This window comes from Pleurodeles waltl, chromosome 1_2, assembly GCF_031143425.1.
Source record: "Pleurodeles waltl isolate 20211129_DDA chromosome 1_2, aPleWal1.hap1.20221129, whole genome shotgun sequence".
Taxonomy (NCBI): Eukaryota; Metazoa; Chordata; class Amphibia; order Caudata; family Salamandridae; genus Pleurodeles; species Pleurodeles waltl.
Window position 1 is genome coordinate 298,246,916 of NC_090437.1, and position 17,360 is coordinate 298,264,275.

General features: G+C 44.1%; 1 protein-coding gene across 5 annotated transcripts in view; it reads right to left on the reverse strand.

Annotated features, from left to right (window-relative positions):
• Window positions 1–4,448: 4,448 nt before the first annotated feature.
• LOC138299827 (broad substrate specificity ATP-binding cassette transporter ABCG2-like) overlaps window positions 4,449–17,360 on the reverse strand; it is a 676,683-nt gene continuing 663,771 nt past the window's right edge. For all 5 annotated transcript variants that reach the window (XM_069238424.1, XM_069238432.1, XM_069238461.1 and 2 more), the window contains one exon: window positions 4,449–5,185. In XM_069238424.1, the coding sequence (XP_069094525.1) occupies window positions 5,038–5,185 (148 nt within the window). In that variant the 3' untranslated portion in view covers window positions 4,449–5,037. The remainder of the gene's footprint in view (window positions 5,186–17,360) is intronic.

A 17,360-nucleotide genomic window follows, 5' to 3' on the forward strand; every position in this document is an offset into this window, starting at 1 on the left:
AGAGTTTTTAATCTTGCAAAAGTGATATCTCAACTTGTGCTTATTGAATCTTTATCGTTTTGATCTTAATTTAATGAGATAAATATCTTATATTGTTCTAAACCTGTGTAGTGTATTTTTGTGGTGTTTTCACTGGGTTACTGTATTTTTTTATTGCACAAATACTTTATACATTGCCTTCTAAGTTAACCCTGACTGCTCAGTGCCAAGCTACCAGAGGCTGGGCACAGGATAATTTGGATTGTGTGTGACTTACCCTGACTAGGATTGTGGTCCCAACTTGGAAAAAGGTGTATACCTCTGCCAACTAGAGACCCCATTTCAAACAGACATCTTCAAACAAAAGAACATTTTAGAACACATTTTATTTGTGACTGTTAAGTGATGCACACTGACATTTTATATATTTTATTATTAAATTTATCAGCAACAAGCCTTACATTAGTATAAAAAGTACACATCAAAAAGACTAAAAATTCATGAGACCCATAATCGCGATTTCAAACTTAGTAGCTGCAATCACTATTCATTAAAAAATCACATATCCCTAAACAATTAAATATAAATAATTCATTCAAAAACAGCTACCCCCCGTCCACATCTTGGAAGAGGGGCAACCCTTTATCAGTGCCTATCCCCTACTATGGGGGGGGGAGGGGTAAAGTGCTTATGCTCACAACATTTTATATTAGCAGCAATAACTCACATGGCTACAGGGTCATTTGGAGGGAAGAGAGGGACCTCAACGTTAGCATGGGCGAACCATTATTTCATCTTACCACTAACGCCTAGGGCCCTGTTGGGTCTTGTGGAATTTTATAAATCAGCCATCCCTAGTTTGGCTGACAATTCCCTTAGCCTTGGCCAAGTGGCCCATATATATGAAGCGATCAAGTTATGTTCGCTAATATTGCCTGGCCTTGCGCAAAGCGTGAGTGCAGTTTTACTGCAATTTTTGCCACTAGACTTAAAAAGAGGGAGGAGCCACTGACACCTTGCCTCGTCAAATTTCTTACAAGCCAGGGTGAAGTGAGCCGTGTTATCCACCTCCCCTGGGGTGCAGTCACAAAACTCCAAACCTACTGCCGGCCTGCGAGTACAGACCAGGTAGCCTCTTAGAGGCAGCACTCCCAGCCTGTATTTCATATAGAGAGTCCGCTTCAATTCAGGGTACAACATATCCAAGTAAGTCTGGGGAGCTGAATCATAGACATTGTTAAAATAATAGTGCATAATTGAATCAGGCCTGAGTTCCTGGTACACCCTCATGTTGCTGAATTCCCAGTATCGTTCTTTTACCAGGTCCGCTGAATCCTTGGTAACTCTACCCAGATCCACCCATAAGTCCTCCAGCCGAAGATTCCTTAAATACTTTTTAACATAAGCTCCCCAGGTACACCCCCCAGAACCACCACACGTGGTGACTTCTTCCAAAGTTTCTAAGTACACCCCTGCCCTAGAGTTACGCTCTAGCCTCACCCAATACAATATTGGCCTTAAAGCTGCTAGTTCCAAAATCGATGTCAAGTTTAGTTCTGCAAAGAGAGCTTTTAAGGGGGTTCCCGGCTCCATCCCCAATAAAGTTCTCAGAAAATTATTCTTGGCAACCTGCAGCACACTAACATTCGTATATCCCCAGAGTTTTGCTCCATAGAGTGCCGCAGCCACTGCTTTTCGAGCATATATCTCCAGGATAATGCTAACACTACGGCCTCCAGCCTTATACTAAAATCTCAGTATTGCCACAGCAGCTTAAGGGCTATAGCTGCCTTCCGAACTTGGCAGTCCCAACTTAAGTTCGCGGAAAACCTCACACCTAGTTAATCTAAGTGCTTGGTGACCTCAATTGGGGCATCATTAATCGTTAGCTTCCACCGTAGACTAGGAGAGGGCCGCAAGGTCATCCCCATGGTCTTCATGCAATTAATGGTTAATAATTTTTCCTCACAGTATTTTACAAAGCGGGCAAGGAGCCTATGGACCGCATTTTCGGTGCATGCCATAAGAACTGCATTGTCTGCAAACAATAATATTGGTACCCTCCTAGCTGCTAACGGGGGACATCTAACTGCCCCCCTAAGGGGAATTGAGTCACATCATTAAAAAAAAGGCTGAAGAGTAGGGGTGCCAGGATGCAGCCTTGCCGAACGCCCTTTTGCACCTGGAAGGGGTCTGTGCATTCCCCACCCATCCCATACCTTACTCTAGCTGTGTTGTCCATATGAAGTGATGCTATAGCTTTCACTAGGGAGGCATCAACCCCTAGACTTAACAGTGTCCTCCATAGTTTACCCCTTTCTACTGAATCAAAGGCGGGTTTCAGATCTATGACGGCCAGGTACAGCGAACACTTCTTGATTACAGTAAATTTATATGAAATCAGGTAGAGATGAATGATCTGGTCGATGGTTCCAATTCGGGGATGAAAGCCAGCTTGCACTTCTGTTAACACCCTGGGCATCAACCCAACCCTGGAGCAGAACTTTCCCTAGGACCTTTCCGGCCCCGTCGAACAAATAGATCAGCCGGTAGTTGGCAGGGCATCGTTGATCGCCCTTCTTATAAATCGGAACAATGACAGCACAGCGCCAAGGCTGCAGTGCTATGTTCTCCTCAAGGGCAGCATTGAACACCTTAGTGAATATTTTGGCCCAATAAGGAGATACCTCACAATAAAGGTCCACCGGCACCATGTGTGGACCCGGAGCCTTATTCCTCTTCATTGCTCCCAATGCTCTATTTACCTCTGGGATTGAAATTCCTAGCTCACAGGGGGCAATGGGAGGGGTATCGACCGTGGGGGTACTATATAATGTACTAAAATGATCAACCCAGGCAAGGGGGCCTATGCAGGTTTCTACTTCAGTTGCTGCCCCCTTCCCCACTCTTGCCAGAATCTTTTTGGGTCATGGTCAGTGGTAGTTTCTTTAAGTTCAGCCCAGAGTGTACCTTGGTACATCTGCTTCTTAGTTGCCAATAGGTGCTTATAGCCCTTTTTCCGTGCTCTAAATTTCGCCTCACTGACAGGGCCATCATGGTACCAGGCTAGGGCAAGCGAGACCTCGCTTTTTGCCCTTATACACTCCTGATCAAACCAGCCTTTACAACCCGTCTGCCCTTTTCTACTGTTGTCAACTAGCTTGGGTGTTACATGTTTAGACCACAAGGCCCTCAACTCCCCTATCATTGCGCCATATGCCACCAGGATCGGGGGGCTGGCAATGGGTGAAGCATCTATAATGAACAGGCCGTAACTAGCCATTATAGGTTCAACTTGTGGGAGATCCTGCAGGTACTTTTCCCCATCCCACAGTATTCTCTTTCTGTAGTTGGTCCCGGCTATCTCCCTCTCGTATAACCCCGGTGCCTGTCCTATCATATTTCCAAACCCCAGAACATTTGGCCTCATATTAAAAGCAAGTGGGTTGTGATCACTTTCTATCCTACTAACCACAGCCACATCAAGAATAGCTGGTCACTCTTTCACATTAACAATAACGTAGTCAATGACTGATTGAAATCTGCCATTGTCGAAGGTTGCCTTTGCAGCACCATCCGACTTGGAGCGGCCATTAACAAAGCAGAGGCAGTTACTGAGCATAAGGTCAGTGAAGGCCTCTGCTTTTTTTGTAGATTTAGGGCAATTCATCGCTGTCTCCGGAATTCCCATACTCCGATCTTCTGACGATGCACAACTAGGGAAATATGAGTGTTCTTTTCTCCCAGCTGGATGACTGCTTTAATTAACTGCTGTTCTGCAAAATCTGAGAGCCAAATACAGACTCAAAGCCACTGGACTTAAAAGTTCCAATACCCACAGTCTACAGAACTTGCCTAGAAATGAACCACAGGACTTCAAGGGGCAAAGTGAAGAAATCATTATGAAGGTTTACCACTGAGCCTAAACACCTTATGTGGGAAGAAAAACAAGACCAGTGGTCAAGCACCATACTGACACAACAGTGGAGTGACATAGACAGGGCAAATGGTGGTGGAAATAACACAACATTTGTAGGGGTCCCACAATAATTTTCTGAAATCTTTCACAGAAATAAACAAATAATGTTGTTAGTGCTGGATGAAAGTTCTAGTGTAGCAGAAGAGCCATCTATCTGACTGAGGCAGTGTAAGAAGAGAGTGAGGCAAGACAAACATATTGAGGATAAATCAAGCCCCCACTTCCACCCCTAAGCATAGCCCTTGCCTAGTTTACCTGACAGCCTATAGGGCCACGTTAAATGTCAACCCAGAATTTGAGGACTTGATACGCAGGCTAAAAACTCAAAACATGAATTCTGTGGCCAACATTTTTCTTCTCCCAATCCACCTGTGAATCGCAGCAGATTTCAAGCAAAACATAACAATCTGGCTAAAAGGAGCAGATATGTGCATGGTCCTTAGGCCTCATGTCATATATCCGTCAAATGTACACACAATCTGGACGCATATCAGGAATGTATTTTTTTAATATTCAAGTTGAATGTTTGTACATCTCAGACGCTTGAAATTATAATGTTACAAAACACTGTATATAAATTAAATATTACTTCACTCAGTATCTACAGCTCACAGACTCTATCCTGTTTTAGTTCGGATTACTAGTCAAGTACAAAATAATTCTCAAATTAGTCAATTTTCACAAAGGGTTGATGGTTAGTGAAAAGCACCATCTTAATATTCAGGGAGGGGGTTTCTTTCAAATGAACTTTGTTAGCTTTTAACATTATATCATACCTATATATTTCCAGACTACTGATACAAGGAGTCAAGCACAAGGAAATGTAGAATTACAAAAATGATTAAGGCATTTATTTATATAAATAAGGCTGCATAGAGGCTTGTAGCAATGTGCCCTGAGATTTTAAACTCTTAAATCAAGAGAGTGATCGCTCTTTCTTTTAACCTTCACAGATTTGGCAATTAACATAATGATGCAACAAAACAGAAACTGGGTGTAAGGCAGACACTTCTAACATACCCTTGGCATACAGTCTAAAATGACAAAAGGCTGCAAAACAACATGTCCGGTGCTTCGCCTTAAGTGAGCTTCTTCATGAAAAGCAGCTTCAGATATGCAATTGTTAGAAATATCACTGTCATGCATGCCAGGGCCAAATGGTTCTGCCACAGACCCCAGGCGCTGTAATCAATGCCCTGCTGTTTCAAATAATCTTCTCCGGTACACCTGGAAGTCAAACGAGAAACAAGTGCGTTAAAAAAATAAACGGTTCTAGCTTTGTGGCTCAGTTTAAATAAATATGACATGCAAATTTACATTATCACCTTTAAATCACATGTAGCTCAAACATATGACATAAATTAAGAAAACAAATCACTGCATGTGTATGTTAATTGCAGTGCTGCTATGTGCTTATTAAGCAGTACATTGGCATGTTAAAATATGTGCTGACTGATAAATATGTGCTGTTATTTTTTCATTTATGTGAATCGGGTTAAGCGATATTTCCATTTAATACACTTTTGATGCTCTTCATGTTGAGCTTGGCCAACAGACCTTTTGACTTTGCCAAGGCTAGTTTTGTTAACAAATGTTTTTTGTAAAAGCTTCTCCCAAAAACATTTGAAGATGTTTGCGCGTGTGGTGCCCATCTTGATTTATTTTTTGTAATAAAGATTTCTAAAAAACATCCAAAGACGGCCTACATATGCATGTGCACACGTGGAACAATCTTCGATTTTTTTCCCCATAAAAGTATAAACCATTCAAAAATGGTCACCCGTGTATGCAGACAGTCACACTCATGGGAGTATATTTCACATTTTCTTTTAATGAAAAAAGTAATGAGTTATGTATGTGAACGATTTATTAAAAAATTGAATGGCTTGATAGCAGTACTAGAGAAGCTACTGGGCATTCTGCAAAAAAAAAAAAAAAAGTAAACAGCAATTTGTGTACAGCTAACATAAAGAAATATGAATAGGCTATGCGCACATGAAGTTACACAAGGAGCCTTTTAGCAGTGTTGGAGAACCAACCAAGTCCTCACCAAAAGTTAAAAGAAAAAAAAAGCCCGAAGGATTTAAAAACACACACGAACACACACGAGCCAGCTGGCATTGAGGACTATTTTTCTATATAAATGTACATAGAGCAGGAGCAGATTGCCATCAGTCACAAAGAGGGAATCCAATGGCTGAAGGAAAGGCCTAAAAATAAAATCTTTAAAATGTAGTTCCTGACATGTCAACAGGACATAACGTCTGCACCGCAGCATGAATGTCTCCTACAGTTTTAACTAGTGTGCATGCCGCTCTTCTCCACACATCTGTAGAAAGTCTGTAGAATGTAGTGTAGATTATTTTCATAATACAGGGCAAACTATAAAGTACAAAAGGAGAACAGGGTTTGGTGCTATGAAAGACTGAAAAAGAAAAGGTCAAGGCTAAAGTGGCAAAACGTCTGATATTTTAGAAAGCGACCACTGCAGGAACAGTTCGTAGCCTCCACAGGGGAAAAACTCTTGCTGCAGTTCACGCTTTTTAGGTCTCGACTTCAAACAGCTTTAACTGTCTGTTGTTGAAAAAATTATGTACAATACAATGCATGTGAGTGGAATTTGGCAGAGGCTGCCCACGAAGGGGGCATCAGGGGCCGGCGCATTAACAGCTGCCGGGGACCCGGAAATTACCGGTTCAAGCCGCCTCAGCGGCAAACCTAGACAAGGGACCAAGGCTGGCCCAAGGACATTGGGCCAATGAGTGCCCAGCAAGGACAAAGACATTTTTTAAATCCCCCTATGGGGGGACACTGTCGCACCCTCAGCTGGGAAGGCAGACTAAAAGGATTTCTGCTAGCTGTTGTGAGTTTTTTCAAAAACGTATATGGGGAATTACATTAATTGGAGTGGACCAAGTGCGGGGGTTATGGGTAAGCCCGTTACCCGTGTGAAGACGGAGTCAGAGGAGCTGCGGAGAACAACGGGCTGGGATGAGAGAGTAGAGCAGACAAACGCCGAGCCCACCCGGAGAGCCAAGGCCAGCTGCCCTCAGACGCCACGACTCCAGACCCGAGCCTTGGCCCCAGGCAAGTCCCAAGTTGGGGCTTCTTGGGTCGGTGGCAAAGCGAGAGCTTTACTGACGGCGGGACGGGAGGAGGGAGAGGGGCCAAGTGTGTCGCAAGGGAGGAGGCAAGTTCACCGAGGTTTCTCTTTTATTTTTACACAAAATCACCTGTGTGTTGGTGACGGAGCAATCAGGAGTGAGAAACGGGTTTCAGCAAGCTTCTCTCTGTGTTTTCTCTCCGAGGCATTGAGCTCATGGGGGGCGACATCAGACCTGGACGGACAGAACCGAGGCAAGTGGTGCAGCCTGTGTGAACTCTGATCAAGGAAAAGGACTCATTTAATACCTACCCAGCGAGAGCTATTGGAGGAATCAAGCTTTACTGTCTTCTTTTGTTGTTGTTTTTTTTTTTTTATTTAACTTTCATAAATTAAGGAGAATCAATAATAAAAATACGATAACACCTCAGTAGCTGGGGGTGTCTTACCTGTGCTGGCTGGGGCGTTTGACTACACACCCAAGTACTACCCGCGACCAGGGCCGCCCACGAGATCTTGCTGCACCAGGAGGCCCTTGGGCGTGGCGGCAGGGGGGGCTGGGGTTAGGGTTAGTTATAAAGGAGGACACTGACCCCCGCAGCTCAGGACGCGCCTGGGCTAAGACGGGAACATCCGCGCCCGAACAAGCCCGGGCTGGGCCACCGCAGTAACATCCTGACTGTGATAAACATGTCTCCTTTATTTTAGGTAAGATTGGCATGGACATGTGGAGAGGGGTAATAGGTGCAATAAGGGGATCCATATGAGTAAACAAAAAATCATTGGAACCTCCACCACACCCCAAGCAAACTATCATTGATGTAACGCTGGAAGGCGTTATTAGGGTTTTATCAACAGAGGCCGTGCTGATGGAGCGAAGATTATCGCTGAGATGTGACAGACGTGCAGGGAGTGACACCCATGATCTAGGTTTGAGTACTGCGTTAAATAGGGTGACCAGATTTTGAGGAGCACAAACCGGGACAGGTCAGACATAAAAGAAAGACTAACGACTTTACTCTCACTTTTATATCTGGCCTGTCCCGTTTTTTGCATAGCTTTGTGAATGTGTGCCTATACGTGTGTCTGTGTGTGTCGAGACCTATACACACACACACTTACAAGGCTACATACATAAAATTATCTATGGCTTGACCTCCCACACTGCACCCCTTACCCGCGCCCCACCAGCCTCTCTCTGCTCTCTACTCCCTCTCTCTGCCAGGAGCAGACAGGGGACAGTGTTGCCTGACAGTAACAGATAAATTACTTTAATTATTTCATACCTTGTAGGCGTCTTAACCTTATCCTTCCCTAGATGATCCGACTTTTGTCCCAAAAACCGGGACATTTATTTAATAATCTGACCTTTGTCCCAAAAAACAGGACATTTATTTAAAATGAAGAGAAGTGTCGGGACACCGGGACAGTCCTATAAAAAACTGGGACTGTCCGGGGAAATCCGGGACGTCTGGTCACCCTAGCGTTAAATAGTGTGCAGTGTAGTGTAGTTTGGGGCAGACGCTGTAACGGTAGCCCACCAAGAGCCCACTGGAGCAAACCAGGACAGCAGAAGTGCCCAAAAAAATAAGAGCACTTCCTCTTTCCTCAGGGCTAATGCGGGTGTCCCTTAAACCTTCCATAAAAAGATATAACACAAAAACCACCCCCTTCCATCTAGTGTTAAATTAAGATCGGTGGCAGGGAGAAAGGGTGTGTCTTTGAAAGGTGCAAGCAACTTTTTATGGAGGGGATTTGTACTGTTTCAGTAATTTTAGAAAATCATCTCCGTTCTTTGATGGACCGCCTGGGCGTTATAGAGAAACATCTTCCCTCTATGGCAGGAGGGCCCATCCCCCCAGGGTAAATCTGGCTGTGAAAATGATGTAAGGGATGGATGTGTACTCATCAGTAGTGCCAGTGGGAAAAAAGGTCACATCGTAGAGGTGGACCCTGGTTCACCGGATGCAGCAGTAAGTTCTATGGTCGAAGATAAAGGAGAGTCACGAGAATGGGTAAACCTGTAATAGATGTCCCTCAAGGAATGTTAACACTGGTAATAGGGCCTAAAGTATGCAGCCCACCCCTGTTGGTAATCCTACGGTACTCCACCTTCCCCCGGCAGCATGTCCCTCTGTTTTGGTCTTGGTTGGGATCCCACCCATGATGGAAATTCAAACAGAATCTTGGCTGCAGATTAAAAATAAGGTGATACGTTGGTTATGCAGATAAAATAATTTTAATATTACTTGGGCCAATTAAATAATTATGATTCAGCATGTTTGGTGGATTGGCTCACCGGAAAAAGATACAGGATGGGACAGTTTGGTGGTGAATTTTAAATCCCCAAGCCTGGTGAAGAAAGTGTATAACACTAAGAAGAGAATTAGGAAATTTTGTACCAATGTTGCTGCCTTGCCGTTGGGATAGTTTTATAAAACCCCCACAATGGCGCTTCATCTGCCCATGCCGGCGCAACCTCTTTCGGGTGGTCGGCTTCCACAATCAGCATTGAACATTCCTCATCACAACAGGTTCATGGCGTTGGCTGAATGCAGTGATATTGACAACTGGGTGGTGAGGTCACCTCTCAGCACAAAGAATAGGCCAGGAGCAAAAGGATCTTTTAGTAGCCCTCTAGTCTTAGTTCAGACACAGGGAACTTTATCACGTGGGGTGGGGTGGAGTGTGGTGGGTGGATGGAGGGGCATATTGTGCAGAGGAGTGTTTCAAGATTAGATGCTGTAACAAACAAAAGGGTTGTGTTCGAAGTCTAAGTTGGAATGTGGCAGGCATTCGAGCTAAACTGGCCCTCCCTGATTGGCAAGCAATTATTAAGGACTATGGTATACTGTTTTTTCAAGAGACATGGGAAATAAGCCCTATTATGTTTGAAGGTTAGCAGTGTTTCAATGTTACAGCCATCCCATCGCGCTCTGGCAGAGCATCCGGTGGGTCATCAATTTGGATTTGCTTGCTCTTGGGAGCGCAGGCCATAGAGGTTAGATCTTCCCACAGGGACTGCCAAGTGATCCCCCTTTAGGGTGCTCCTGCCTTATACCTTGATATTTTTATAACAATTATTTCATTCATTAATGTTGCAAATCAATGTTTATAGTGCTTGTCTTAATATATCTCAAGTATTACGCAAAAAAGTCACCTAGAGGCCAGCAGAAGTACCTCTGCTTTGCAGGTGACTTTAATGAGAAAATTTCGTTTATGGAAAGGAGGGAGGATGGCGCTCGGAGACAAGATATGGATTTGAGGGGGAGGAGCTAGTTGAACTTCTTGCCACATATGATTTGCATGATATGTTAAATTCTGTTGGGTCAATAATGAGTGGAAGCCTACTTATAGGGGGAGAGGCTGTGCCTCCAGAATTTGTTATATTTTTATCTCCTGTAATTTAGCCAACCGGTTGGAATCGGGGCATGTGGTTGTGATGGATTACAGGGACCATAATCCTTTTGAGCAGTTTTCAACTTCCCACGCAGGGTGCGCTGGAAGATTCATGAAGGCCTTGGAAATATAAAAGCTTCCGCAGATAACCTTAGGCTCTGTTGGAAGCTATCTCATCCTCTGACCCATTACGGCAGAGTGGTTGCTGAGAATCGGGCTATATGTTAAGCTCTGACACGGTAGTTTAGTGTAAAGAGCTTTATTCAAAAACCACCAACCCAACAGCAGCGTCAGCTCCCATTTCCTCAACCGTCCAGTATCTCTCCACTCCGCAGACCGTCCTCGAGACCACTCAGTTAGAATCTCAATGACAGAGATTCCAGACTGTACCCAACATTCTTAAGCAGCCACAACACATCCCCCTTATTACACTAGAGATGGAATACATAAAAGGAACAACAACAAAAAAGGAAAAAAAGAAAATATAACATATGTGTGTGGATAAAACAAATAAGCAACAATATGACAATGTAATGGCCGGAATAACAGGATAATACAGAATATTTAAATTGCACAGAAGTATGCAGGAAAAACATCAGAATTCAAGAAACATAGTCCTTCCACCACACTGGTTTAGAACGGAGTCTGACAGGAGTTGTCTTGCATGGTGTTACCTTGGACTCTGTCCTTGCGGTGTGGTTCGCTCCTCGGTTAGACAGATTATCGGAATCAATCCTGGGACAGTTCCATTTTGCAATTCTGGACATACTCCACACTTCACCATTATCCAGCACAACCACATTTTCCCTCACCTCCTTAATACGGAAAGGGCCTTTGAAACTTGACCTCCCTTTAGTTTTGTAATTAGGGTCTTTCAACCATACCAAGTCATCAACCTTCCATGCAAGATCGGACACACAAGATTTGAAATCATACCGCAATTTGTACTTTTGTTGATGATCGCTCCTACGCATGGACGCTTTACCAAGTTTCTCCTGGTCAAGTTTCTCTGAAATACATGATCCCAACTTATCTCTGAACCATGCTGGGAACATCTTGTTACAACCCAACCTTCCCCTCATGTACTCAAAAGGGGCGATTCCCGTAACGCTATTGGGAGTATTACGATATGCCCACCATTGGTCTCTCAGGAGACTCCCAAGAGAAACTCGCGTCTCAACTGCTTCCTGGACACAGTACTTCACCATCCTATTCATACGTTCTGCAAGACCATTGGCCTGGGGTAAGTACAAGGCAGTTCTCAAATGCACAATAGCTAAAGAGTCCAAGAAGGACTTCATCTCCACGGATGTCAACTGTACCCAGTTATCTGTAACCAAATGGCTGGGTACACCCTCTCGTGAGAACTCCTCCATTAAAAACTCAATCACCGTCCTGGTATCTAGGGAGTTAACACACTTGGTCACTACCCATCTTGAAGTATAGTCCACCATGAGAATGACATACCGTTCACTAGCAGGGAGAAGATGGAAAGGGCCCATGAAATCTAGACCTAGCTTCACCCAGGGCCTTTCTGGCACAGCAACTGGGGAAAGTGGGGGTTTCGATACCACTTTACTCTTGTCACTTCGTGCACATGTCACACAATCTTTAACGGTCGCTTCGACCTCACGATCCAACCCTGGCCACCAATATATCAATCTCAACCTTGATTTGGTGAGATTCCTGCCCAAATGACCCTCATGAGCCAAATTGATGATCTTATTTCTTAAACCAGTGGGAGGTATGCATTTAGTACCCCTTAATACCTCACGACCACTTAAAGACAGTTCATCCCTAATGTTCCAGTAACTCTTCAAAGGTTCAGGAATGTCCTTGTAATCCGGCCACCCTCTTCCAATGTAACCAGCAAGATCATGTCTAATGGAATCTTGATCCACAGCAGTCTTCCACTCATCTTCACTTATAGCCAACTCATTCACCCAACTAATGACACCCTCATCCTCGCTTTCGTCATGACTATCAATCGAACTCCTAGACAAGAAATCAGCTACCGTATTCTTCGGCCCGGGCACATACTCAACAGAAAAATTATACTCCATTAACCCTTCAACCCACCTCTTTATTCTAGGTGTCAATCCCTCACTTTTCTTTGAAGAAAAAATTTGTACGAGGGGTCTGTGATCAGTTCTCACAACAAAGGGTAAACCCCACAGATAGAATCTGAAATGCTTGACTGCCCATGAGCACGCAAGAGCCTCCCTCTCAATAACGGAATACTGTTGCTCTGACCCCTTCAGGGAACGGGAAGCAAAGGCAATGACCTTCTCCTCTTGATTTTCTCTTTGGATCAACACTGCCCCCAATCCAGTTACACTAGCATCAGTGTACAAGAAGGTTTTAGCGTGTGTGTCGAAATGGCCTAATGTGGGCATTTTCCCAATACAGTCTTTCACAAAAGTGAAAGCAGCTGCACAGTCTCTAGACCATGCAAATGTGTTTCCCTTTTTCAACAGGGATCTCAAAGGTTGTGTCACGCTCGCAAAGTTGGCAACAAATTTAGAATAATACTCTGCCAGCCCTAAAAAGGATCTCACACCCTCCTTGTCTTTGGGTTCAGGGGCGCTGACAATAGAATCAACCAACTCAAGCTTGGGTTTAATCCCTTCACTGGAAATAGTATGACCAAGGTAGGTCACAGAAGAAACTCTAAACTTGCATTTTTCCTTCTTAACCGTGAGGCCAGAACCAACCAGTCTACACAATACTTCTCTAAGGATTTCATCATGTTCCTCTAACGTTTTGCCATGAACCAAAATGTCGTCTTGAAAGATTAGGACACCCAAAACCCCCTCCAGAACTTTCCTCATAATACGTTGAAAACAGGCAGCAGCGGAGGCTAGCCCGAAAGGCATTCTACGAAATTGATAAGCTCCTAGCGGAGTTACAAATGACGTGAGGTGTCTAGAGTCTGGGTGTAAAACAACCTGGTGATATGCTGACGACAAATCTAGTACACTAAATACTTTTGAACCACCAAGCCCTGACAATTCCTCAGAAATATTGGGCAGGGGTTGGCGATCAACCCAAATATGCTTATTAAGGTCTCTGAGGTCCACACACATGCGAATTCGTCTCCCATTGTCCTTCGGCGCTAGAACAATGGGAGCCAACCATTCAGAGGACTCTATCTCCTCAATCACACCAGCATCCAAAAGCTTGTTAAGCTCCACTTTGAGAGGTTCTAACATTAATTTTGGAACTCCTCTCACTTTATGCACAGAAGGAGTGGCATTCTTCTTAAGAATAATTCTGTGTTCAAAATTGGACAGACAACCTAATTCTTCTCTGAACACAGTAGGGAAATCCTTCAGAATATCAAGATCCAAGTTGCTATCATTCACTACCATAACCTGACTCTTGGCATTGGGGTCCAATTTAATCCCCATATCACGTTGGTGACGCCAACCTAGTAGATTGTTCCCACGTTTTGCTACATAAACTTTCCCTACAGTGGCCTTACTTTGGAATTGAATACGCATGATCTTATAGCCTATCACTTCTATTTTAGACCCCCCATAACTGACAGGGTTGATATCAGGTGCTGTTAACGAATGGAAATCCTCCCCAAAAATTGCCCGGTAATTCTTGTCACCCACCATAGTATAAGGAGAACCCGAATCAGCTAATACTGTTACTATTTTTCCATCAAGCTCAATAGCACACTCAGGCATGGTTACAGGTCCTACATCTACCATTCCAGACTCATTCACAATGTTGCCGGAATCCGAATCAATGCATAGGATCATCTTGTTAACATTCTCAGTGACAGCATCTATATTGTTCTTGTCACTATTGCAGACTCTAGCATAGTGCCCTTTTTTCCCACACTTCCTACACTGAGAATTCCGTGCGAAACAATTAGGACTGTTCGCAGCATGTCCTGTATTACCACAACGGAAACAACGCTGAAGTCTAGGCTCTCTCTTCCTCTCTTGGGTAAATCCTGGGGTTTTACTGTCACTGTCACAGCTAACCCTCAAGACCTCCTCGCGAAAATGCGGTGCTTGAACCATGCACAAATCATTGTCTCCACTCATCTCCTTAATCCAACTATTGGTGCTCTCCATCCCTTCAACAATTGCAATGGCCTCTCTTAAGCCTGGGTTTTTCGTCAGTAGCTTCTCCTGAACTCTCTTGTTGTTAGTACATCGGACGAGTTGGTCACGGATTAAGGAATCCGTGATGTCACCAAAATCACAAGTGCGTGCTAGCGTGCGCAAAACAGCAATGTAATTACCCACACTTTCCGACTTCCCTTGTGAGCGTGCAAAAAACTTGTGTCTCTCAAGAACAACATTGAGTTTGGATTCAAAGTGTGCTGCTAAAATGGCCACAGACATCTCATAACAGTCTCTGGGTTCACCTTCTGCCCCTCCAAAGGACAAGGTCTCTAGACTATCATAGATATTCCTGCCCTCAATTCCTAAATTGTGCAACAAGACTGCTTGTTTCCTTGCAGGAGAGAACTTTTCCCCACCTATCGCTATTAAATAGGAATCAAAAAGATTCTTCCAACGCTTCCACAAAAGAATCGGGTCGCCTTTATCCGTTAGAAAAGGAGGAGGCTGAGACATTGTAGGAGTAGCCATAACTTGTAACGCGTCTTAAGTCCACTGTAGAAGAAAATCCCTTTAAACTGTTCCACAATGTAGCACTGCACAACGAAGAGGAGAAAAAAAAAAAAAAATATATATATATATATATAAATCTGGCTTGGACGATTGAGACGCAAGCGCGTTGCTAGGCAGCGTTGCTATGGCTGCGCACGCAATGCAGGCTCGCGTTATTAGGCCTTCCGTATACTTCTCGTTGCCAGGGCCGCGTTGCTAGGCTCCTGTAGCAACAAATGTGCGTGCCCACTCGAGCGCGCTGGGTCCGTTGGAGGCTCGCGCTGAACTGAAAAAAAAAAATGTAGCCGGCAAGAAAGGACAAAAACACAAACAAATCCACTGTCCAGATCAGACAGAAATCGTTCCTGGAATGTGTTCTCACCCCCACCTAGTGGAGACCGCGAAAAACGTCCACGCTGCCGCTGACACAGGGAAAATTTGATGGAGGTCGCCGGAGACGCCCACTCTGCCAACAACACGGAGAAGACCATCCGTTCAACCAGGAAAACAGGCACTTTCGTTCGATCAGGTAGGAAAAGCGCAGCAAGTCCCTGGGGAAATGGCGTCGCGACAGAAGAGTAGAAATCCGTGGGTTCTGGGTTGGTGGTCACCTCGTCGCCAGTGTTAAGCTCTGACACGGTAGTTTAGTGTAAAGAGCTTTATTCAAAAACCACCAACCCAACAGCAGCGTCAGCTCCCATTTCCTCAACCGTCCAGTATCTCTCCACTCCGCAGACCGTCCTCGAGACCACTCAGTTAGAATCTCAATGACAGAGATTCCAGACTGTACCCAACATTCTTAAGCAGCCACAACACTATAGTTATCAATTGTTTACAAGACGGGTGGCTGAGGGTGGGTTGATAGTTAAAAGCTGTATCTCCTTTTATTCAAGGATTTACCAGTCACTTTGTAAGCTCTGTAAGTACCCCCTGTGGGGTCCACACGTTGGTTTGATAGACACTGTTCAAGTGCAAATCACTTGTTACGCAAAGCCCTTAGAATGCACCTAAGGGATTGAATTACCGTAGCTTCATTGAGGAAAAGGTATAAAGTTGAAACAACAAGTGACAATTCATTAATTTCAACTAGTATAGGTGGGGCAGGCTAGGAGGTGCATTTTGCATCAATCTATCAGGCCCCAGAAGTGTCAAGTAATAGGTCGGCCTTGAAGAGGACTTCTGCATGGTTACAGGTATCGGTCCAAGAAGTGGTGATAGTAATACAGCAGAGTTCTCCAGAACGTGATGGAGTGTCCATTGATTTAATAAAATGCAAGACAGAGCTATGGGCACCATTGTTGGCAAACGTTTATAACATCTTAAGTGATGAGAGTATCCCTCCCTCTTGGACAAGCTTGGTGATTACTCTTGTATTTAAGAAGGGTGGCCCGGCTAAGCCAAAATGCTATCGGCAAATATTGTTAATAGATATTCTGGCAAAAATACTTGGCAGAGTTATCTATAACAGGTTTTAGGAACGGGAGCAAGAGAACATATTTTTAAACGCATGCCAGTATGGTTTTCGATCCAGGATAGGCACTGTGGACAGTGCCTAAATTTGAATTTAATCATTGATAAGCACACCAGGGCAAAGGAATCTATCTATCTATCTAGCTTTTATGGACCTTTCAATGGTGTTGATCTTCTAAATCGTCCAAAACTCTGAAATATGCTCTTAGATATAGGAGTGGACCATAATTTGCATATGTGATAGTTGCTTTATATTCTTACACCAAGGCCAGGGTGCAGTTCAGAAGAAAGGGAGAACTAAGGCAGGAAATAAGTACTAATCGGGGTTTGCAACAAGGGTGTATTCTTGCCCCATTGTTATTTATTTTATATATTAATAACCTCATCCCTGAACTTAACTTGAGTGCAACTGACATCCCAATAATTAATGGAGTACAATTACCGGCTTTACTGTACGTGGACGATGCAGTACTTCTGACTCATATACCAACAGCGCTTAGTAGGCTAGTACATTCTTTTATGCACTTCATGGCTAGTTTGAACCTGACAACAGACTATTCTAAGTCCTATAACATGACATGCAATTCAAAGTGCAGGAAGCCAGTGAATATACGGGTTGGTGAGCACAGATTGTCTGTGTTAGTACCTTCTCGCACCTTGGGGTATCTTTTAGTGCAACTGGTTCATGGGCCCCACAGGTTGCTGTATGTTGCCAGAAATTGGCACGGTCAGTAGGTGTCCTTCTTAGTTTACCTTGCCCAGTGGGGCTTAGGGCGCAGGCACTTATGATGCAAGT